We start from the raw sequence: 25,312 nt of genomic DNA on the forward strand, positions 1-25,312 counted from the left end.
TATATTTATTTATTTATTTATTTAAAAATAATAATTAAGTTGAAATATTCGCTTGTAAAAATAATAATTTGAAATGTACTAGGCAGCTTCAAGGCCAAAATCCTAGAGAAAAGTCTCATGGAAAATGAAAAATTGAATTCAAACAAAAAATCAATGAACGAGACTTTAAGAAATGAACATTGAAATTAATTAAAAACTCGACAACTTACCAGAAAGCTCATTTATTACAATTATTCACGTCATCAGTTTTCTTTAACTATAAAATGCTTTGTTCTTTAACTAACTTGATCAAGGGAAGCTTCAGAAGATTGATACTTGAGACTGCTGTTCAAGCATCGGTCTTCAGTTTTTTTTTTTTTTTTTGTCTTAATATTTTGCATGATCTTGTGTTTCCTCATGTTAAAATCAGCAAACATGGGAGAAATCATGTCTGGAGAACTAATTGCTGAGTTCCAAGAAGCCTTCTGTCTCTTTGACAAAGATGGAGATGGTAATTTTATTCTTTGTGTTATATGAATACATGGTGATATTATCGGTTTGTTTTCAAAACCCGAATGAATTGTGTTTATAGGGTGCATAACCATGGAAGAACTGGCCATTGCACTCAAGTCATTGGATCAGAATCCAACAGAAGAAGAGCTCCAAAACATGATAGATGAAGTTGATAACAATGGCAATGGAACTATTGAATTCGGGGAATTCTTGAATCTCATGGCAAGGAAAATGAAGGTAATCAATTACTCTATCTTCAGCGTCATATATCACTACAAGGGAAAAGGCTTTTTACCATCGGTAAAAAAGTCCTTCCTCGAGAATTCTCTTTTTTCATCCGTAAAGAAATATCACTTGTTTGGAGTACAGGAAGCAGAAGCCGAAGATGAACTGAGAGAAGCTTTCAGGGTGTTTGACAAAGATGAAGATGGCTACATATCACCTCATGAGGTTGGTCAATTCTTATAATCAATATGTTAAAACACGGATATGATTTGCATACTAAATGTAAAATATTGTGTCGAAAATTGATGGATTTGAATTGAATACCGTAAATGGCAGCTGAGGCTGGTGATGATCAACATAGGCGAGAAACTAACAGATGAAGAGTTAGAGCAGATGGTTAGAGAAGCGGATTTGGACGGAGATGGTCAAGTTAACTATGAAGAATTCGTCAGAATGATGTTGGCCACTGCTTGATAACTAAGTTTTATTTTATTCACCAAAAATAACTTAATATATTGTAATGAATACATAAAGAGGTTTAAATTTTAAAATATATATTATTCTTAAATTCTGAATAAGATCATATATAAAGAGGTTTAAATTTTAAAATGCATAGTATTCTTAAATTCTGAATAAGATTATATATATTCATGGATAGATCGGGAGAGCTAACCAAAGAATAAAAATGCCATATATTTGCTAATAATTCTACAATTGTATAACAAAAGGAAGCATTTTCTTCCTAATCATGATTAATGTGAATTTAGCGAGTAATTGTTTTTCAGCTATCCACAATTCTACAATTATTTGATCCGCCACTATTCAACACATTTGTTCTCTGTCAAATCTTTAATGAACCTTAAAGCTGATGCTGTCACATAAACATGACATTTTTCTTCAGAATTCAGGTGCTGCATTTTTCTCATCAAAGTAATTCAGTCAAAACTTGAAGAAGAAATGGAAATCAATGTTTAAAGTAAAGGGTTCATCATCCATGTTCTTGATCTTCCTCCCTCTCCTTTCAGGGTTGATGATCCTCAATCTTCTTCAACCCCTTTAGTCCGTTGTTTCCACCCTGCATTGAAAACATGCGTGCGTATACAATGAGAGGAAATACAGAAGCCATATAAGGGAGGGAAAATAGTTCATTACACTTTTCTTTTGTTCTAATCCCTAAGCCAATGATTATCGTTGCATTTATAATAAAACTTATATCAGGGAAACCGGCTGGTACATATTTCAATGCCGAAGTTAAAGACTGTCGTCCATGAAATCGTATAAAATATGAGAACACGCTAAAGTGAGTCAAGATTAGACCCCAAAGCCTAGAACAAGAACTGACTGGAAAAACATATAGACCACTTAAATGATATCCAACAAAGGCAATGAAGCAAAGCTAGGTATCCTTGATTCTAAGTGATCGTTGTTGCATATAGACCAAAGAAAAAAGCAAAGCTAGTTGCTAACAGGAAAAAAAGGCAGCATATGCTGATAACAAATTACACCATGCTCAGCAGCTCTGTTTTGCTTTGCTAGTTTTAGATAATGCCAGAAAGCTCTTGATTCAATTAGTTCTCAAGTTTGGAAATCTCCAGTACGGAATTACCCATTTTCTTTACTAGTAACAAGTAACGAGCATTGCAGTACTTTGAAAATGAGTTCACAAGTGACTAAAACATAAGTTCATGCCCCAAACAAGAAGTAAATAATAAACATATCTCCTGTACGGTAAGAAATTATAATTTCCGCACAAATTCTGGCTGTATTGATTGTAGTGAATGATATAAAAGGATGCAGACAAGTAGGAACTGTAATTATTAAAAAAACATACGTTGATCCATATAAAGCAATCTTCTGAACCTTTGTGATCTCTGAACCTGACTGATTGTCTTCAATAAGTATTGTCAAGCTGGTAGAAAAGTAACAATATCACTATTTTACATAACGTTAAGACAAAGACTAAATGGAGCACGCCAAGTACACAAAATATAGACATACCTACGAACATTCTGAAACTTGACATACTTCAAGACTACTGGTTTCCCCTGCAAAGAAGAAGGGAGTGAAAATTGTGAGATTTATCAATTCACAATGATTTCTTAAAATAAAACTGACAATGGAATGACAAACAATGATGTACCTTTAGATTATCGGGGTATAAAACAGCAGTGTCACTTGGAGGGAAGTCGTTGACATTACTACATTAAGTAAAACGAGACATTCTCAGTGAAATGTTAAGTTCTTAAAATAGATAAACAAATTGGGAGAATGTAACAATGCCATAGGCCTTACCTAAACCCCATATGTTCCCTGTCTACAAAAAGCTTCACCGTCTTTGGACCTGAAAAGGCAGTTTTCATGTTAAAATACTACAAAAATCGACGACCTGAAGGGTAATTCTAGTGGAGTACAACTTGAAACATCAACGGGATAAGTCAATAGAACTTTGCTTCTATGTGATTGCATTCAAGATTTATGGGAAGGTGACTATAGAAAAACATTACCGTCCTCTTCGGATCCAAGGACGACTATGGAATGTACTTTAATGACTTGAGTGAAAGGGATATAAATCAGAAGTTGTTAATCGGCATCACTCTCTAGATTCAAACCTTCATCTTCTCTATAACCCTAATTCATGAGAAGAAAATTGAATGATTCATGATCATAAACTCCCCACAAAAGCAACTTAAATAGCAAAGTAAATGCATGATCTTTACAATGGAGAATAAAATTAACCCTAAAATCAATGTTTGAAAAGAACTACAGTTAAACAACTAGTTCTCCATACAATAAAGTACGCTTCGCTGCCTACATAATTCAATAACGAATGAAAACCGGCCATTATTAAGAGAAACAATAACAGGTTGAAGAGAGTTACCTGCTTAAGAGCATTAGACAAAGAGTGACTGGAGCTTTGATTAAGGCATTCAACTCCAGACCAATCAATAAAATCCAAGAGATCAACCTAATTATAAGGAAAAAAGCTTCCTAACCATCAAGTTAACACAAATTTTCAAGAATCCTCCTTTCAGTTAGCCCTCAATACACTAAAGGTGAATCAATTATCCAAAGCAAAAAAAAAATCTTTTCAAGTAAAGAAGAATATCCAAAAAAAAATATCCATTTCTGTTTTCCTTGTTTTCCATCCAAAATTTTTCAAAATTTTTCAGAAACAAAACAAAAGGGTATTCGTAAAGTAAAGAACTTCGAATACAGGAAAAGTCAACTGGTTTCTTTGAATTGTGGTAGCTGATTCAGCAGCGACATGGTTTACGAGAGCTGGCATGCGGGTTATCCGTTTAACCCTACCCGTTTAACCCGCGATCCGTGCAGGTTTCGGGCCTCAAAAATTAAGGATCGTTTAAATTACAGATTTTTTAGCCTGGACCGTTAAACCCGTGGTTTAATGGGTATAACCGAAGCTACCCGTTAAACCCGCTAAAGTCGCTTAATTTAAAATTTATAAATTTTAGAAAAAATAAACTTAAAGAATTTTATAGAAAAAGAAAATAAATTACCCATAAATATGATGTTACTTATAATTATTGTAGTTTTTAAATTTATTAAGGTATTTGTCATAATTTTACCGTTTCTTGATATTTTTTTCATTTAAATATACATCATTATCATTTTTGTATTTAAAGAATTTTTTATTTAATTTTGACCTTTATTTTTTTTCATGAAGTATGTTATCCATTTTGTTCTTTAATTATAAAAAGTCACGTGATATTCTAATAACATATCACATGAAACATAATATTTGGATTAAAAATAAGAAAGAAAAGTAAAAAAAAAGTTGAAAACATACTTTTCAACTTTAAAGATTTTTACAAAATAAATATATTTTAAAAAGTTAATGACTTATATTTTATCAATTTTAGTATAATTGTATCTTTCAAATTTACTCTTATATTGTAAGTATTTTATTTTATATTTTCATATTATGTTTTAGTATTTCTCTAAAGTATCCATAAAATATAATTATTAGGAACACTTGACAACTTTCTTGTTAGATTTGTATAATGTTTGACTTTGTTGAATTTTTATGTTTGAATTTCTGCTTTAGACACTTCTGTGTCTTCATATTATAGCCTTGAATAATCGTGTTTTATAAAAGTATAATGTGATTATTGTTTTATTTATTTTTCAATTTGGTGATATAAATGAATATTGTTTTTTATTTTGAGTTTAAGTAATTATATTATATATATATATATATATATATGATTAAAAAATTAAAAAAATTATTTTATAATATTTCGGCTATTTAAAATAAAATTTAAATATTATTTATTATTTTGACGGTGCTACCTTCCTTTTCAAGTTGCTCGATCATTTTTAAAGGTGTAGTAAGTTAAAACATTATTTTTTATTGCATTTAAAGCATTTAAAATTATTTTTATTAAACGGGCCGCGGGTAAGCCCGTTTAGCCCGCGGGTTAAATGGAAGGGCCGCGGCCTTAAAATTCAAAACCGTTTATGAATGCGGGCTTTTTAGCCCGCTCCGTTTAAACCCGCACCGTCAAAATCCGCGGGCTAAACGGGCGGTAGCCCGTATACCCACCTCTATTTACGAGTTTAACGAGATCTGAGCCTGAGAGAGAAAAATCGAAAGAAAGTGAAGGCCAAATTGGCCCATTACGGCACCTGGATAAATTATTTAGCTCATAAGGCATTCAAATATTTAATTTAGGATCTACGGTAATTGAACAATTCTTATAGAACTCGTCATTCCGGAATATAATTTTATAGAACTCGTCATTCCGGAATATAATTTTTTAATGGGCCGAATCAGGAGGCCTTTAGCCAAAATAAAAAATATATCTTGAGGGACTCGTCATTCCGGCATGACAAGTCCCATTAAAAATATTTTTTTATATTTTTAAAAAATAATAATAATATTTTATGGCCTTCGTGACGAGTTCTAACGGGTATAATTTTTAAATTTTTGACAGTTGGATTGACTGTTGGTAAACGGTTTATTTTTTTAAAATTTAAATGGAACTCGTCACGCCGGTGTGACTAGTTCTAACGGGAAAAATATGTTTTTCCTTTAAGTTGTGGACATCATCTTCAATCTCTTACATTAGACAATTCTTTCATCTTCAATCTCTTACATTAGACACTCATTTTATCTTCAATCTCCTACGCGAATTTTTTTTTCATCTAACCAAAATCATTTCAAACAATGAGCAATAAATTATTCACAGTTGCCCATTATAATAGCTAAATTCTACAAACTGATGTTGGAATTGTGTTTAAGTCAGACATGCCGATTAATATGATGTTCCATGTAGATATATCGCATCGCCAAATGAAGCAAAATATTGAGAGAAAACTTGGAGCTTATGTTTCATGTTTAAGTTATCGGCACCTGATCTCCTCAAATCCAATGACATATGGAAAAGTTCAGCTTGATGATGATGACGATGTTGATGTTATGGTTGGACTTCATTAATCATCAGATAATAATATGATGGAGATGTAAGTCGAAACGACGAATGCAACTGATATTTCGACGTCAACAGTACCAGTCGAAGAACAGAAGAAGCATGACCCTCTCAACCACATGGAAGTTATGGTGATGAGAACCTTGTTGGACGGTTCAGTGAAAGCCATGTTGAATTTAGCGAAGATGATGAAGACATTGTTCCATTGGTAAACGATGACGACACAACATTAGTTGATGAGTCAGATATTGTTGAGGTTGGTTTAGAGGGACAAGGTTTGGATGTTGAGGCAGATGTATGGGAGGTAGCTGTTTCATGATGTCAAGGATTGCATAATAATTCAAATGTTTGGGCAAGGACAGACCCTCAACCTGAATTCAATCATCATGATTTGCCTCATATCATCATGCAGTTGCAATGCATGATATTAACTAAGATACTATGTGGAATCCTAAAATATTTGATATGCCAGAGTTATGTGTTGCCCACTGGGGTTCTTCAGACGAGCGGTCATCTGAGTTGGCTATTGGGTCTCAATTTGAAACAAAAAAGAGGCACAACTAGCAATCAATGAGTATTGTATCAAAGCTCATCTTCAATTCTATGTCGCGGAGTCGGGTCAAAAAACTTATTTCGTAAGTGTATACATCATGATGTTGGTTGTAAATGGAGGATACGGGTATCATACCTACAACGGAAGATGTTGTGGGAAGTCACAAGGTTCAATACAAATCACGCATGCACAATGACCTCTTTGACACAATACCACATACATTTAGATTCGTATGTCATATGCTCTTATATGAAGCTGTTGGTGGGAAAAAATCCAAGAGTGCCCGTTTCTGTGTTAGTGGCATCCATTCGAATACATTTGGTTATATTTCGACTTATTAAGGCATGGATGGCTAAATGGAAATCAAATTCATTGTTGTATGGCGATTGGGATCAGTCATATAATGAGCTACCACGTCTGCTGCAAGCAATGGAATTTTCATCCTGGAACCATTGTTAGGTATTATACTCATCCTGCAGTCACGCTTGAGGGAGACGTTATCCCCGGAAGAGAATTTTTGGTGGTTTGTCCTGGACGTTTAAGCCAGCTATCGAAGGGTTTAGATTTTGCAAATAAATGATTCACCAGAGAATTTGTCTCCAACTTACGTTCTCATGTTGTCACTCAAGAAGGTGTTTGTATGATCTTAGATCGGTCGCATGGGTTGTTAAGCATAATTGGTAGACCCGAAAATAGATGGACGCCACCTCACGCATATCTTGCATATTGTATACTTCATATCGCGTAGAATGCTATAAAGAGGTTTAAGCAGAAAAAGATCAAAAATGAGATTATCAACATAGGTAAGTACCTTAGCATTTGTCATTAATTATTTTTGCTTCATTAATGTTTATTTTAAATAACATTTAAGTTACTGTTTTTAGGATATTTTTTACTCCAACCAAACTTCCATACACGCCTTGAAAATTTGAGAAGATACGGAGATGATGTGTATGAGTTCGCGCTGAAATACCAAGGGAGAGATGATCACAAGCATAAGATGTTGTGGGTTGACGTTACAACCATATGAGTACCAACCTTGTTGAATGTATCAACTCAGTGCTGAAAGGGATTCGACATCTCCGATAGCAGGTATTGTTAGGGAGACTTACTTTAGGTTGGGTAAAGTATGGGCAGACAAAAGTGCACAAATTGATGTCATGTCAGCAATGGGAGAAATTGGGCTCCAGATTTAGAGAAGGCAATGCAAAAGAATCAAACACATGCAACATCAATGTTTATCCACAATTTTTCCAGACTTGATTCTGATTTCGTTGTCCAAACTCTAGTTCGAGCACATGAGGAGGTAATTCTATAACATACACTGGTAATCTGAATAGAAGATGGTGTTTGTGGTCGATTTCAAGCTTTTAGGTTCCCATGCACTGATGTTGTTGCATGTATGCACATCAATGTTGACCCATACTTATATGTTGATGATTGTTATAGCTTGCACACTATGCGCAACATTTACAGTTGTGACTTCAAGTACCTCCCAAATGAAATATACTGACCTACATGCACAATTTCTGAGAAATGATTGCCAAATCCTCAATTGCGTAGGAAGTTACGGGTCGACTTGAATCTAGCAGAATTCATACTGATATGGATGATCCTTAAAGAGAGTCAGGTCAACCCAAACTTTGTGGCCACTGCAAGGTGAAGGTCATAAAAGAAAACATTATCCACATCTTCCAAAATATCGCGTTGGACGCTAAAATAGGCGTTACAAAATGTTGATCTATACTTTGATATAACAATTAAGGCACAATGTTTTTGGACTTGAATTGAATTTGTTCAAGGTTTTAAAGTTTTCAAAAAAAATTCAAAGTTCATTTTACTTTGAATTGATCACAAAATACGTTTTTGTACAAGTAGTATTGATATTGTTTTAACAGTATCGATACCTCATACACAGTATTGATATTGTTCATATGGTACAGATACCAAAGGTAATGGAAGTATCGATACTCACAAGGTAGTATCGATACTACCAGCATTGCTCAAATTTCATAATGCAAAAATGGTATTGATACCAGAAGGGGTACCGATAGTACTTTGTATAGTTGTATCGATACCATAGACATAGTATCGATACCATCAAGCCCCAACGACTAGTTGATTTAAAAATAACAAGGTAGTATCGATACTCCCTTTAGGAGTACCGATACCCTTTTTACAAGTATGGTTTCGCATTTGCTTCATAATTTTGAAGGTAGGGAGAAACATTGAAATCAAAATCTTCGGGTTGTACCTTGGAACGATTTGGCAATCGTAAAGTCTATTTTCCAATCATATATGAATGTAGCATGTTTCCTCGGCCAATCTTCGCTATACTTCCCACGCGTATCTACTTTATGCTAATCGTCAATGTTATGTATTGACATTTCTATAGGTTGGTGAAACCCAAATTGTCGCAAACCTCTATCGGCATGGATCTCAACAATTGCAAATGGAGCAATGGTGTTATGGCACACCATGTGTCAGCTCCTTCAAAGAACATTGGTGGTAGACACCGTTGGATATCCGACTCATAATAAGGCATCCAATTAAACTATCAAAAGTATTATGTAGTATAATTAAACAATTAATATTACAATTTAAAAGTTAATGCAAAAAATAAGAAAATTTACCGCATGTCTACCGGCGATATCAATTATCATCTGAATATCTCTTTTGGTTGCACCCGACAACTTCGTATTGATTATTCGGTGTTGCCATCTACAAAAATTATGTTATTTATTGTCATTTTCAAAATATTTAAATAAATATTATAAAATATGAAAACTTTAAATACATGATTTTACCTTGCGGCTAGAGGAAACTCTATAAGAGCATATGTAATAGGCGTCATAAACAGGAGACGATACCACGCCCATTATTGGAGCAAAACCAAACAACCCGCTACATCCGCTTTTTTCGTCTAACAACTACGGTCGCCTTACATAGTTCACGATACAAAAACGCCAAAATTGTAGAACCCCAACTATATTGGCGACATACAACAAAATCCTCCATTACAGAAGATATTGGGCGTGCACCAAATTGCCCGATTTATCTGGTAGAAATATCCCTCCAATCAATGTCAAAATATATGTTTGAGCTGCATATATCACCTCTTGCTCTGTTGATTGTTCATCTACTCTAAATTCTTTTTCCAACCACGTCATCCGTACCCGCAACCAATCAATGACATCGGTTGGAGCCTCTTTTCCCAATAAATTTGAAATAACATTATTTACCTTATAAGTGTTGCGAAGCACCAATGTCATACCACTAATCGGAACGCCAAGTTGATACGCGACATCTTCCAAAGTTATTGTCACTTCACCACAAAGTAAATGAAACGTATGCGTTTCGGACCTCCAACGCTCAATCAACGCCGATATCAGTGCCGACATCACCTTAAATCCGCGAAGAAACTTCGCTCCATATAATCCGGATTGTGAAAGATATATCAACATCCGCTGATGTGACTCTTAATTCATCATTCCTCTATAACGAATGGTTCATTTTTCTCAGTATAATTTGAAAATAAATTATTTAATACAATTACATAAAATAATTATTATTAATACTTTAATTTTTTCAAAACTAAAATGAAATAAAACAAATTAAACTTACATTGTTAGCACGATCGACGAAATATGAACTTCATCAAGACGTAACATTTCATCCTTGATGCCATTTCAACACAATTTTTTCAACACAAAAGTTTTTGCTCTTAGTAGAATGTTTGATTAAAAATGAAAATCTATCCAACCCAAACATCTATTTATATCACTCTACCCAATGGCTAGTTTTTTCAAACTGAAAATAGTCGTTGGAACTCGTCACACCGGCGTGACGAGTTCCATTGAAATTTTTTTTAAAATTGACCGTTTACCAACGGTCAATCTGACGGTCAAAATTTTGAAAATTATACCCGTTGAAACTCGTCACGTCGGCGTAACGAGTTCCATGCCATAAAATATTATTATTTTTTTATTTTCTTTTAAAAAATACAAAAAATATTCTTTTCATGAGACTCGACACACCGGAGTGACAAGTCCCTCAAGATATATTTTTAATTCTGGGTTTGGGGCCCACCTGACATGACCATTAAAAAATTATATCCCATAGAACTCATCACTCCGGCGTGATGAGTTCCATGAGGATTGTTCAATTTATCGTAGATCCCAAATTAAATGTTTGAGTGCCCTAATGGTCTAAATAATTTGCCTGGGTGCCATAATGGGCCAATTTGGCCGAAAGTTAACGAGTATAAGAGAACTTTAAAAATAATGGTGAATACATAGGAAATACGAAGATGGAAGAAGTTTCTGATACGTCGTCGTTTAAACTTTTTTTTATTTAATAATATTAGGATAAATTATGTATTTAGTCACCAACTATGCCTAATTATCTGTCCTTAAAATATTAATAATGATATTGATGTGTCATCATATAATATTAAGTAATCATTGAAAAACAAAAGAAAATTTCATATCAACATTTTTTTTATTTTTTAACAACGGGTAACTAAAACGAAACAAAAACACAAAATTAATTAAATGACTAAATAAATAATTCACCTTAAATATTAATAGGAAGTTCCAAATAATGATTTCACTTTTTTTGGAATTAATTACCTATATTCAATTCTTGATTGAATAATTCATACCTTAGTTTTGCATAGACCCAATATGGGAGACGACTTTATTAACTCAATTTGCTTCATTTACAATCGTCAGGATTTGAATTACTAATTTTGTTTAAGGGATATAATTCGTTATCCCACAAAAATAATTGATTGTTAGTTGATCTCATTTTAAATATAATTGAAAAAAATTATAAATCTTTAAAATTTAATTATAAAATGAATATGCATGAATTAAACGACCCCAATGATTAAAGACAAAGTGAACGTTTATTATCTTTGTAAGTGAATGTTTATTATCTTTGTAAGTGAACGTTTATTATCTTTGTAAGTGAACGTTTAAACACAAAGTCTGTTAATGTTTAAACACAAAGCCTATAGAAGATATATGAATGTTAATTACTAAATAATTAAAAATCTTTCAGAAATCTTATTTTCTTATTATTTTAATAAAAAATTATAAAAATGAACATTAAAAATAGGGTAAAATATACTAATGACTACTAATTATTTAGCCCTTTTACTTTTGTCACTAATCTTTTAATTTTGTCAATTAGACCATCTAACTATTTAATTTTTATCAATTAAGCACCTACTGATAATTTTTAACAGAAGTGTTGACGTGACATTTAGCAAAATTTGTATAATCATATATTTGGTCCTCAATACTTTTATATTCTATCAATTTGGTCATGATTTAATTTAATAAATTTAATATTCCAATTAGATTATGATATATGTCACTTTGATTGAATGTTTTTTATAATTTAGATTTATTTAATTTAATTATTTTTAGTTCAACTAGATGCTGATGCACCATCTGGTTGAAAGAAAAGCTATATACAGAGGAAGGTGTTAAAATGAGGTTAAAAGGGACTGGAACCCAGTTCTTGGGGATATCTTGCGTGCGCATAGCCACTGAGGTAACCCATCTAATAGGATTCTATTTTATACAATAAGATATTTACATAGTTATTCTGTAATTAATGTCTTAAAAAGAAAAGAAAAACATCCATGAATTTGAACTACACCAGTAGCACTCTAATCCAGTCCGACCTAAAGATCTATGGATTACGATGTCACGTGAAATCACGGAAATGGTCATCCCAAAATTCTTTTTAAAACATTTAATAACATCAAAATCATTCATCATAAATTAAATGGAATCGAAATCAAGTTTACAAAATATGAGAGTCTCCCAAATACGTATACATTCATAGAGTATAAATAAAAATAGATTTATGACTCGATCGCACAAAAGGTCCATATAAAATACATGCCATCTAAAATAGACTCGAGGCATACTCTGCAAACGTCCGATTGGAATGTACTAATGCGATAGGCTCCTCAATGATCCTCTACTAATATACGCACGTAAACACATTTCATATGCTGAGCTCACAAGCTCAGTGCCACGAAAATAACTATACAATACTACATTCATTCATTCATTTTATGAACATGCCGGCGTGCAGAGTCATAAACATGCAAAAGTACATAACAAACATGAGATAAGTCAAGTGGTGTAGTCAAAGGAATTTATATGCATCTCGGACAACACACTAGCCTATCTAGAATGTGATAGCTTTGAGGTAAGAACATAAATTTACGTGCATCGAAACTTATAGCCCTTAGTCTACCTTGGAAACTCAAGAGGACAGAGTGAGAACAAGAATTTATGTGTATCGGAAGCTCACATTTCGAACCTGGTCGAGCATAAGGTACGATTTGAAATTTACATGCATCAAAATTCGTAATGGTACGACCCAAAATTTACATGCATCGGATGCGTACCAACAGACAATATTCAGATATTAAAAAACAAAGGACAATCATCATAATGCTAAAGTAACTCGGGTGTCCTAGCCATTTCTTGAGCAACATACAAAGTCCAATCTTATGCCATCCTAATTTGCTTGATTTCTAGGTGAGAAATTAGAAATCTTAATTGTTTTCACTTGTATCGAATAATTGTAACTTATACGAACTCAAAACACTCAAGCCCGAACCCTCGAACCAAATTACACAAAAATCAGCGATGATACCGATATTGTGCTAACAGTATCGTACCGACCCTTGGAAGAGTATCAATACCAAAATTAGCTTCGATGTTTTAAAAAAAAATACTTGGTATCAGTACTCCTATGGGGAGTATCGATACTGCCATGAATATTGATACTCCTTGAAGGGGTATCAATACTCACTTTAAAAAATTGCCTTGTTTTTGCCTTTTCTCGAAGAACATTATCGGTATTATTCTTATCGACGGACTGAAGTGCTCTGTTTTGAGCACGAAATCACACCCAAAACTGACTCATTAATTCCCCCAAGACTAGCCAACGTTTTTAAAGTCTTATTTATGATCTTAGAGGTCAAAATGTATCAACTTTCATGCTTGCAAACAACAAATACGAATTTCACCATAAATTAACTCTAGCATGCTTTCATGAATTAAACATACCATTCATGCACATTACATGACCTACATGTGGTATGAACAAGTTAGAATCATGTTACCTTGAAGCTAGGTGACTGAAAAACGTTCCCAAATCACCCAATGACTAACTTTTCCTTACCTTTAGCCTTTGAGCTCTCCCTTGCTCTTGCACTAATCAAAACAAGTTTAATGAGTTGTTAGCTCATTTTAAACCTTCGGAAGAAGCCAAAAACGTTTTCTTACAACTTAAATCTTATAAAACGAACTGGAACTTAAGATTCCATAAATCCCCTAAAACCCCTTTTTCGATAGTTAACTCAAACCTTGCAAAAGTGGTCTTGAATGGAAGCTTGGAATGAGTAGATTATAGTTCATACCTTAGTAACTTTAAAGGGTTTCGGAAAATCTTCAAGTTCAAAGCTTTTGCTTGAAGTTTGGAGAGGAAAAGGAAGACAAAAAAGAAGGAAGAAGATAATCTTTTAGGTGAAAAAGAGGTGAAGATTTCATAGGGTGATATCATCCCAACTAATGAAAATCAACCTTAGTTTCAAAATTGAGATATTTACTCCCCTTGTCCTTTCACATTTAGGTCTAGGTTAAAAACACCATTTTTAATACTTATTGGGCTCACCCAAAGGCCAAATCGAATCCATTTGGGTCAAAGCTTCATATACTAATGTTAATTTATTCTAAAGCCCATTAAACTCCTAACAATATTTCGGGGTGTTACAACACAATTCAATAAATTTTTTATTAAATTACACATTTTGACAACACAATTTAATAAAAATTAATTAAATTATTAAATTATACATTTTGAAATATATAATTAAATATAAATTAATTAAAATATAAATTATTCACATATTTTTAATAAAAAAATAAAAATAATTAATTAAATTTAAAAAAATCATTTTAAGATTATATAATTCTTAAATTATAAAAGTGGAAAATAAAATATTAAGTTTAATTTATAAAATTAAACTAATGTTTATATATATATATATTTATCCAAATTTTAATTAAATGTAAGATTTCTTAAGTGGTTTGTTGCTTTTAAGTTTTTTATTTGGCATAGGTTCAAATTCCTGAATGGTTATTTTTCATTCTACTTTTATGGCATTAACAACATAATAAATATATACACTATTGTGTAAAATAATAACTAAATGTTGAGTTTACTTAGTGGGGATGCGTGCAAACTCTCCCCAAGATCCTTGCTCCGAACTTCACTTTTTTAAGGTAAGTTCTGCTGTGCGGCGGTTAAAAAAGTGTGATCGGTTAAACAAGTGATCGGTTAAAATTTAGATCGGTTATGTTATATCATTTAACCGAAAATATTATCAAGCATAATAACATATTAGGTAGCGCTTATATAATATAATAGGTAGTGCTTATATAATAAAATAGGCATTTAACCGGAAATATTATCAAATACAATAACAAATTAGGTAGCGCTTATATAATGTAATAGGTAGCGCTTATATTGACCTATTTTATCATAAAATCGGTAAATTTAAACCGGTTACATTATAAATTGACCTATTACATTATGTATATCGGTTTCGATGTTTTCGGGATCGATACAATTTTAAATGTATCGACACTTATGCGTGCAACTCGTTTGTGCTTTATTTTGGAAAAAAGTATCGACACATATTTAAAGAGTGTCGATACATAATGTAGACCTATTTGCTAATTAATCGTATATTTTAACCAGTTACATTGTAAATTTACCTGTTACATAATAATTATCGATTTCGATGTTTCGAGGATCGATACTTTTTACAAATGTATCGACACTTTATGCGTACACCTCGTTTGCCATTCATTTTGAAAAAATGTATCGACACAAATTAAAAAAGTGTCGATACTTTATGTTGACCTATTCTCTCATGAACCCGGTATATTTCTACCGGTTACATTGGAAATTTACCTATTATATTATAATTATCGGTCTCTTTGATTTTCGGATCGATACTTGTTATAAATGTATCGACACAAAATCTAATAGTGTCGATACTTTATGTTAACCTGTTTTATAATTAAACGGTATATGTATACTGGTTACATTGTCAATCTACCTATTACATTATAATTATTTGTCAATAAAATAGTCTAATTTTACCACCTACATTGTAATTTTGCCTATTACTTTAAAGTTATTGAATTCTGTAGTTATTGTACATACTGAATATGTCCTGTAAAATTTAATGTTGTACCCACCTTCAACTACCACCACTACCAATACCCCACACCACATCCTATTGAAATCACCACTAAAACATGAATGAACCTTTACTTACATACATCTCCATCAACTCCTGTTGGGACCACTGAAATTGCACAACAAAATTTTTGCCATGGATCATACTGATGCAGACAATGTTAAGCCAACCGAGGAATGCCATAAAGTACATAATGTTGATAAATCTGACATATTGGTTGGTAAGGTCTTCTCTTGACGTGATCAAGCTTGGTACTTTTACAAGGAATTCGCACGGGAACATGGGTTTAGTGCACGTCGGGGAACAACACGGCTTGACATGGAAGGGAATGTGAAGACAAAAGAATTTTGTTGTTCCAAAGAAGGGTTTCGAGTATCAAAAGTCAATACCGTTGATCGTCAACGTGCTCATACGCCAATCACAAGAACATGATGCAAGGCTAGAATCGTAGTTACAGCAGCAAATACAAACGATCAGTGGGTTATAAGTAAGTCTTATCAGAAACATAATCATGCATTGTGCACACCTGCTATGACACCATTTATGCGTTCTAATAGAGCTGTAAGTAAGGCTGATATCGATGAGGCAACAACATTGAAAGAGGTTGGTGTTGGCACGTCACAAGTAATGAACTATTTAACGCAGCAGTCAGGGGCTATAATAATGTTGGATTACATATAAAGACCTCTACAATGCACTTCAAAGAGGCAAAACAAAGGAAATCGTCGATGGGGATGTGAATGCACTTATTGCTTACTTTGATTATAAGAAACATGATGATCCGAGTTTTTTGTGACATACTCGGTAGACGAATCAGGGGCGTTGCATAATCTTATTTGGTCGGATTCTACATCGAGATCATATTACATATGCTTCGGTAATGTAATTGCGTTCGACACAACGTATAAAGATAATTTGTATGGTCGACCAATTATGCCTATTGTCGGTGTCAATCATCACCATAACACAATTGTGTTTGCTACTGTCATAATCGCTGACGAGACGTCCCAATCTTTCGAGTGGGTGCTACAGAATTTTTTAGAAGCCATGATGAACAAATCGCCTATTTCAGTTGTCACCGATGGGGATAGGGCAATGCAGAGGGCTATCAAATCTGTTATCCCTAATGCTAAGCACAGATTATGCTCTTGGCATATTTCTCGCAATGCACAAGCTAACATTGGTGACCCAAAATTTATAACAGCATTCTCAAAATGCATGGTTTCCTGGTGGACAACCAACGAATTTGATATTCAATGGCGTTCAGTTGTTTCAGAGTTCAACGTCGAAAAGCATCCATGGGTGATTGAGAAGGGAAATACTCGGCACTTATGGGCACAAGCATATCTAACCGGTCATTTCTTTGCTAATATTTGCTCAACACAAAGGTACGAGTCTATGAATGCTTCACTCGCAATTGCACTGAAACACAAGAAGACATATTTAGATGTTGTTCGTGCAATTGAAGATGGAATTAGTAGAATGCGTCTGAACGAGTTGAAAGCGGATTACTTAAGTTCCCAGACGAAGCCCTTCCTGATCACAAAACTGGTTGAATTTGAAAGTCATGCTTCTGAGATTTATACGCGTGAATCTTTGCGTGTGTTCCAAGAAGAACTTCAACGGGAGACATTGTACCGGATTCAGAAAGAGATTGAGTCCTTATCAGATGAATGTCAATATTTTTATTTGAAAAAGTACAAAAAAAATAGGACATTTGAAATTAGTTTTGATTCTCGTACGGAAACCCTAAATTGCACATACAGAAAATTCGAGATAGTTAGACTTCCATATCGCCATCAACTTCACGTTTTGAAGCACTTGGATTACACATATTTGCCCGGGTCTTTAATTCAAATTAGGTGGACTAAGGATGCGAAGGCTTCTGCACCCAGTTTTGTTGATTTTAATGTGCCTCCAGAAATAATGCAAATGGCAAGGTTTGCTTCTCTACGTGCAACAACAAGTATGTTATGCTATGCTACATCAAAGACAGACGCGTCTATCAAAACGTAAGAGATGAGATGAAAGATTAACAGAAGAATTTGAGAACTTGTTTGTTTGAATGATTCAGTCAATCGGAGCAGTGTATTAAACAACGTTCGCGACCCTCAACGAAAACAACGCAAGCGAAAAGAAGTAACAAAGAACAAGGTCGAGAAGAAAATTAGGCGATGTGGGTTCTGCAACGGTGAGGGACATAACAAACTAACATGTCCTCAAGTCAAGCTGGGTTTGAATACAAGCACGCAGCCTACTTCAACTAATTTTTTTGAAGACGGAATGGACTGGTCATTCAGTCCCGCACATGATGTTAGAGACATTTGGAATAATGCAGACAACGATCTCAATATATTCAAGTATCAACATGACTCCTACTGTGTATAAGAAACATGTACAACAACCTATTGTTATTGCAAATAAACCACAATATTCAATCATGTTTGTACATTGCAACTATATTCGTATAAAATTAAAATAATTCTTCAACAACTGAATACAACTATTATATGTAATGTTCAATTATGTACTCCTTACGTTGTAGGGATTTAGTCCCTAAACCCTCAAAGAAAGCTTGTCTTACCAATTCGTAGCTTACCATCTGGACCCTGAAAGGGTGTTTTATTGGCTATGCAGTCAACATAATTATGAGCTTCCTTTATCATTTTGCATTCAGTCAGACTGTAGAGATTTGAAATTTGTAATCAATTAAAAGATCTTAAACACTTGAATCCAATTACCATTTCAAGAACAATTACATGAATATATTGATACTTACTGGTCGCTTTCGATTTTCTTCAATGTTGATACAATGGGGCTCCATTTAAAGGTCATCACCGTCGGAGTGGAAGAGTTCTCTGCCTTTAGGGTTTTTCGATTTGGGTTTTGTATATATAAGAAAAAAACACGCGTAATTTTAAAAAGTATCGACACAAATTTAAAACGTGTCGATACATTATGTAGACCTATTTTCTCAGAAAACTGGTAAATTTAAACCGGTTACATTGTAAAGTGACCTATTACATTATAATTACGGGTTTCGATGTTTTTAGGATCGACACTTTTTCTAAATGTATCAACACTTTTTCGTGAACTTGTTTGAAAAATTTATTATGGACATAAAGTGTCGACACGAATGTATAAAGTATCGATACATTATGTATACTTTTTTTAATAACCGATATATTTAGACCGGTTACATTGTTATGTTACCTATTACATTATAATGATGTGTTTCGATGTTTTTGGGATCGACACTTGGTATAAATGTATCAACACTTGGTATAAATGTATCGACACTTTGTTCGTGCACTTGGTTTGGAAATACATTCTGGACAACATGTATCGACACAAATGAATAAAGTGTCGATACATATTGTAGACCTATTTTCTCAGAAAACCGGTAAATTTAAACCGGTTACATTGTAAAGTGACTATTACATTATAGTTACGGGTTTCGATGTTTTTGGGATCGACACTTGATATAAATGTATCGACACTTATTTGTGAACTTGCTTTGGTTGGAAAATACATTATGGACACAAAGCCGGTAAAAGACAATATTTCAGTACAAAGCTGAGTTGTGAGTTGATGGGGTTGTCACACTGGTCACATGGAATGGAATATTTACTGTATAAATCACATGTTATAATGTAATATTCATATTAAAAGACACAATTACTGTGTTATATGATTTAGTTTTTTTGAATGGAATGAAAATATACACACAATATAATCAAACCATAACATTCATACACAACAAATTTCTGGATAACAATGTTCAAATATGTACCTACAACGAAATTAATCCAATGGAAAAGGGTTATCGCTAACGAAGTCCGAAACATTAGCGCATTCAACAAATTTTCCAAATACTCGCGTATGTTACCACCTTTTTCTGAGGACATATATAAATAATTTCAATAATCAAACTAATCAGGTGCAATTTTACTAACAAGAAACTAAATGAGCATAATCATGAATAAATTTGTGTCATACTTAGAGCATCAAAGTCCGAATGGGAAGCAACGTCGAAAGAATGTGGGCATATGTAATTGTTTATCTAATAAAAAACATAAATTGTCAATCAATCAATCTATGAACAACTGTTTAACTGGAAAAATATGGCGTAACTGTAACTTACCGGATTATGAATCATTTTTCGCGGTGAATCATCGACCAACAGTGTATTTAGGACGTTAAAATCAGTAAACTCGTTCCAAACATCATTGAGATCTTTACAGTATGTAAAATTATTGATGTTTTGCACTTTTTTTGATCCTGTTTACAAACAGTCGAACATAAATATATAGGAATCTTAGACAAATTAAAGTTAGCAAAGTGTAATGACAATCATCTTACCCAAACGAATAGAAAGTGGTTAGAGAACGAACGTAGTTTATCAAGTACACGGTCCATGTTATGCCTGAGATTGTAATCAAGTTTGAATGTTAACATTTAATTGTATATTAACGATTTTGGCTAGAGTAATTTAAATTGCTCAATAGTTCTAATCTCATCTTGGATGGCCAAATGGCAACAACAAAATTTGTGTACAAAATTGCATAAATTCACATAATCCATTTCTGAGGATAACATCTGCAACATGAAGAAAATGAAATTAAAGTTGTACGCTTATATGTTAAAATAATGGATACAAATTAACAGAATTGAAACCTTCTGAATGTCTTGAGATGTAAGCAAGGACACCATTGACATAAAAATTACTAGTTTTCTTGCAGGCGGCGTTGCAGACACGATATACTTGTTTGGATCATCATCTTCATCTTCATCGTCATCTTCATTGACCGCTTGGTTGTCCACATCTGTTAAAAGAAAATAAAATACATTTCAGAACGTGTAAATGTTTAGAAACATAAATAATTAATTACCTAACTCATTTGATGTCGTTGATGTAATTCGTCAGGCAATATGGAGACTTCATCGCGCAATGATGAAATATCGGCTCGCATTCCGCTCACAAGGGAATAAATATGCTCCCGAAAATTGACCATGTATTCCATCACTGTCGTAATTGTGACATCCTGTCCAACTTGAGCTCCTGGAGCTTCTGCAGCTTCTTCCATCATTGCGTCTCCTCCCCCGTCTCCCATTGGTTGGTCGTCTTCATTGTCCTCCCTCTCTAGATCTAATCCGACATCCTTGACACGCTTCCAACCGACTTTTTCAACAAAATCATATCCCACTTTTTTAATAAATAACATGTCAATCTTGCGAGTTAATCGAACAGGGGCGTCAAGCGAAAAATCAACTTCTTTCTTTTTCAACAGATGGGTGATGACACATCCATATGGTAGTGAAGTTGAAATTGATGCTCCCTTTGTGACCATATATACAAATGTTTTAAACATCAGTTTAGCAATGTTTGGAGCCGTTTTGGATCTATACTTTGCTATCCACCAATAATCGTTGTCTCGAATCGTTAATGTTTTCCCCCAGAAGGCCGAATAAACCAAGTCAGCATTTTGTGGAACACTCTTGCCTCTACATCTAGGTTAATTGGGCTATTTTTATCAACCTGTTTTATTGTAGTATCTAAGTCAGTTTCATCTGAATCCCCTTTATTCTCGACACCTATACCCGAAGCAATAGTCTCTGGAGATATATATATATATCCTTCCCCATGACATGGGCATTAATTCCTATTATATTACTCTTATTAGGCTCATACTGGAAGGAAGCATTGTTGTAGAATACTCTAACTAGATTGGGGTAATATGTTGGTTCTACACCAAGGAATTCAAGCCAACCCCACGATGTAAATGTGGATTTAAAACTAAAATCATATTTACCATCGAACAAGAAACCCAGGTCAATGACACGTTCGGGACGAATCTTCCATACTTTAAAATTCTTTTCCATCTTTCTTTCTCCGCATCGATCTAAAGTTCTCAGTGTCGAACGACTGATTTCCTCAGAAGAGCTGGGTTGAGAAGAGGTGGGTTGAGAAGAGATGGGTTGAGAAGAGTCCCGATTCTGACGCTTACGTTTTGGAGCCATTTTTGGTGTGGATATTGTTACATTGGAACACAAACACATTAAGGAAACAAAAGTGACCAATCTACAAATCAAACAAACCATAATTTATGGCAAAATATCGATAAATTTACCTGAATATTGATCGTAACTGTTATGAACGCTGGTATTCGTCGGAGTCGATGAGTTCTCTTCTGCCTTTAGGTTTAGGTTTAGTAAGGTTTAGGGTTTTTCGATTTGGAGTTTGTATCATATATATAATGAATGAAAAAATGCGAGTAATTTAAAAATGTATCGACACAACTTTAACATGTGTCGATACATTATGGTGACCTGTTTCAAATTAAATAAGTATATTTATACCGGTTACATTGCAAAATGACCTATTACATTCAAATTATGAATTTCATTGTTTTAGGATCGATACTTTTTATAAATGTATCGACATTTTTTTGTGCACTTTTTGACCATTTACATTATGGACAAAAAGTGTCGATACTTCATGTACACCTGTTTTCTCATAAACCGGTGTATTTAGACCGGTTAGATTGATAATTTACCTATTACATTATAATTATGGGTCTCGATGTTTTTTGGATCGATACTTTTTATAAATGTATCGACACCTTATGGTGACCTTGGTAAGGAAATCATTCTGGACACAAAGTATCGACATAAATTAAAAAAGTGTCGATACTTCATGTACACCTGTTTTCTCATAAACCGGTGTAATTAGACCAGTTAGATTGATAATTTACCTATTACATTATAATTATGGGTCTTGATGTTTTTTGGATCGATACTTTTTATAAATGTATCGACACATTATGGTGACCTTGGTAAGGAAATCATTCTGGACACAAAGTATCAACACAAATTCAAAAAGTGTCGATACTTCATGTACACCTGTTTTCTCATAAACCGGTGTAATTAGACCAGTTAGATTGATAATTTACCTATTACATTATAATTATGGGTCTCGATGTTTTTTGGATCGATACTTTTTATAGATGTATTGACACATTATGGTGACCTTGGTAAGGAAATCATTGTGGACACAAAGTATGGAATCGACACAAATTAAAAAAGTGTCGATACTTTATGTACACCTATTTTCTCATAAATCGGTGTATTTAGAACGGTTAGATTGATAATTTACCTATTACATTATAATTATGGGTCTCGATGTTTTTGGGATCGATACTTTTTATAAATGTATCGACACATTTCCATGCACTTGGTAAGGAAATCATTCTGGACACAAAGTATACTTGGACAAAATGTTGGAATCAAATTGTGTTTATTAATTTTTTCAGTGTTATTTTCTATTTTTACCACCTACATTGTGAATTTACCTATTACTTTAAAGTTATTGCATTTTGTAGTTATTGAACATACCTAGATATGGAATGGCCATTCAGTCCCGCACATGATGACAATTATGTTAGTGACACTTGGAATAATGCAGAATCCTACTGTGTAAAAGAAACATGTACAACAACCAATTGATAACTTTTCCCATCTCATACATAATTACATTCACATACAAAATTATAAATCGTATACAAAATTAAAAATCTTATACAAAATTAACCCTACATTTACATCATCGCTTCCTTTTGTTATTCTTGTGTAGCATGGCAGCTTTTGTCATCTTCTCTCTTAGTTGATTTTGATTGTGGCATACGAGATCGTTTAATATTTGCATACGATCCCATTCTCCAACAACCTATATTCAAATTGTCAATACGTTAAGTATTGTAAACCACATCATTCAATCTACGACTTTTAACAATGTAACGGCAAACTAATTTTTAATTCTACTTACAAAATCACCAGTAGTCCCGCTAGAACCGATCGATTCCATCCACATCATCACATAGATGCCACAATCATATCCATTCAATTGTTCGGGCATCTTATGCTACACGAATTTGAATCTTTGCAAGGGGACTTTTCCTAGAGAGCCACATGCTTCTACCCAAATGTGTTTCTCATTATAACTATCTAATATTTTCATCTGTATTAAAAAATATGAAGTTATGATCCAAACAAATTATGCATTATAATTTATATAATTTCCTTTCATACATACCAATCTCTTAGCATCATTCACTCTCTGTTTAGCTGCTTTAGATTTAAACAGACTATCATATATAGTTCCAACACGTTCTTTCATATCCAACACCAACAGATACCAATGTGAATTATTGTAGTTTATTGTGATCATGATCTGCAACAAATTTCACACACAATTTGACAAAATTCAACATTATATATCCAAAAACATCATTTATGCCTATTCGTATGTTGTCTTACCTTCTCACAGTTGGTGAATTTCATACAGTTAGGCAACATGACACCCCAAAAGCTCGCAATACCCTCAACATTACCGTTGTTGTCCAACGCCTGTTGCTGCAATTACGCGACAATCGTTATTAATTTACCGTCTATAATATTACTTTTCAACATTTATTAATTTAACTCACCGCTAAGTGGTATGGAATGTAGCTAATCATCCGGCCTGACTTTTTAGAATCGTAGCATATTGTCCAGGCGAGCAAATCAATAACCTAACAAATTTAATTACACAATCAGAACATATTAAATAGGTTTTGTCTTTTAATTGATTTCTACTTACCACACTGCCAACCATATGCTTCAACGTTGCAACGTCGGATACTTGTGAGTATTGATTTCCCATTGAGATTACAGTATATTTGTATGAATCATTAGGATTAATATCTTTTCATGATTAATATCTTTTCATGAAATATTTAAATATCACTCACAAAGCAATTCCGATTGGAATATCCGCTTTTACAACCTACAGTTTTGCATACAAATTTGTGTCACAACAACATGAAAAAAATCAATTAAGTTATATTTTATTCAACTTACCTTCTGCTTCTTCTTCTAGGGTGCATGACATTCCGAATCCAAATCTGCATTTATAACACTCTCCGGTGTATAGATGTTAGTGACATCTTTTCTCTTCATTTCCTCCATCTTTTCTTCTTCAAATTTTCTCAGTTCATCGTATTTTTTCTCTACATAGCTCTTCATCTCTTTTATTTAACCCTTCAATTTCCCCCTTCATCCAAGTTTTTCTGAACCACCTCCTTCACCCCCAAAAGTTCACTCCTTATTTCCACAACCTCCTTAACAACTCCATCAATTTTTCCACCCGTCAACTTATTAACTTCACCACTCAACACCTCAAAATTTTTCACCAATAAATCTATCTTTCCTTCCACTTCCATCTTATGCCTTTCATGTGTCTCTTCGACT

General features: G+C 33.5%; 1 protein-coding gene and 1 pseudogene across 1 annotated transcript; one reads left to right on the plus strand and one right to left on the minus strand.

Annotated features, from left to right (window-relative positions):
* Window positions 1–306: 306 nt before the first annotated feature.
* Window positions 307–1,217, plus strand: LOC120124614 (neo-calmodulin-like). Its single transcript, XM_039143235.1, has 4 exons — window positions 307–490; window positions 572–729; window positions 862–942; window positions 1,054–1,217. The coding sequence occupies exons 1-4, from the start codon at window positions 379–381 to the stop codon at window positions 1,189–1,191; spliced, it is 489 nt and encodes a 162-aa protein (XP_038999166.1). The 5' UTR covers window positions 307–378; the 3' UTR covers window positions 1,192–1,217.
* A 506-nt stretch (window positions 1,218–1,723) lies between these two features.
* LOC120124633 lies at window positions 1,724–4,003 on the minus strand (annotated as a pseudogene).
* Between the last annotated feature and the right edge of the window lie 21,309 nt (window positions 4,004–25,312).

Source organism: Hibiscus syriacus, unplaced genomic scaffold (genome assembly GCF_006381635.1).
Source record: "Hibiscus syriacus cultivar Baekdansim isolate YM2019G1 unplaced genomic scaffold, ASM638163v2 tig00110422_pilon, whole genome shotgun sequence".
NCBI classification, from domain to species: Eukaryota; Viridiplantae; Streptophyta; class Magnoliopsida; order Malvales; family Malvaceae; genus Hibiscus; species Hibiscus syriacus.

What these genes read in the sequence shown, in the direction of transcription:
- LOC120124614 (XM_039143235.1), top strand. Translation starts at nt 379, where the DNA reads ATGATCTTGTGTTTCCTCATGTTAAAATCAGCAAACATGGGAGAAATC. An exon ending in CTTTGACAAAGATGGAGATG is followed by an intron (nt 491 to 571) that starts GTAATTTTATTC and finishes TTGTGTTTATAG; the next exon opens with GGTGCATAACCATGGAAGAA. An exon ending in GCTACATATCACCTCATGAG is followed by an intron (nt 943 to 1,053) that starts GTTGGTCAATTC and finishes CGTAAATGGCAG; the next exon opens with CTGAGGCTGGTGATGATCAA.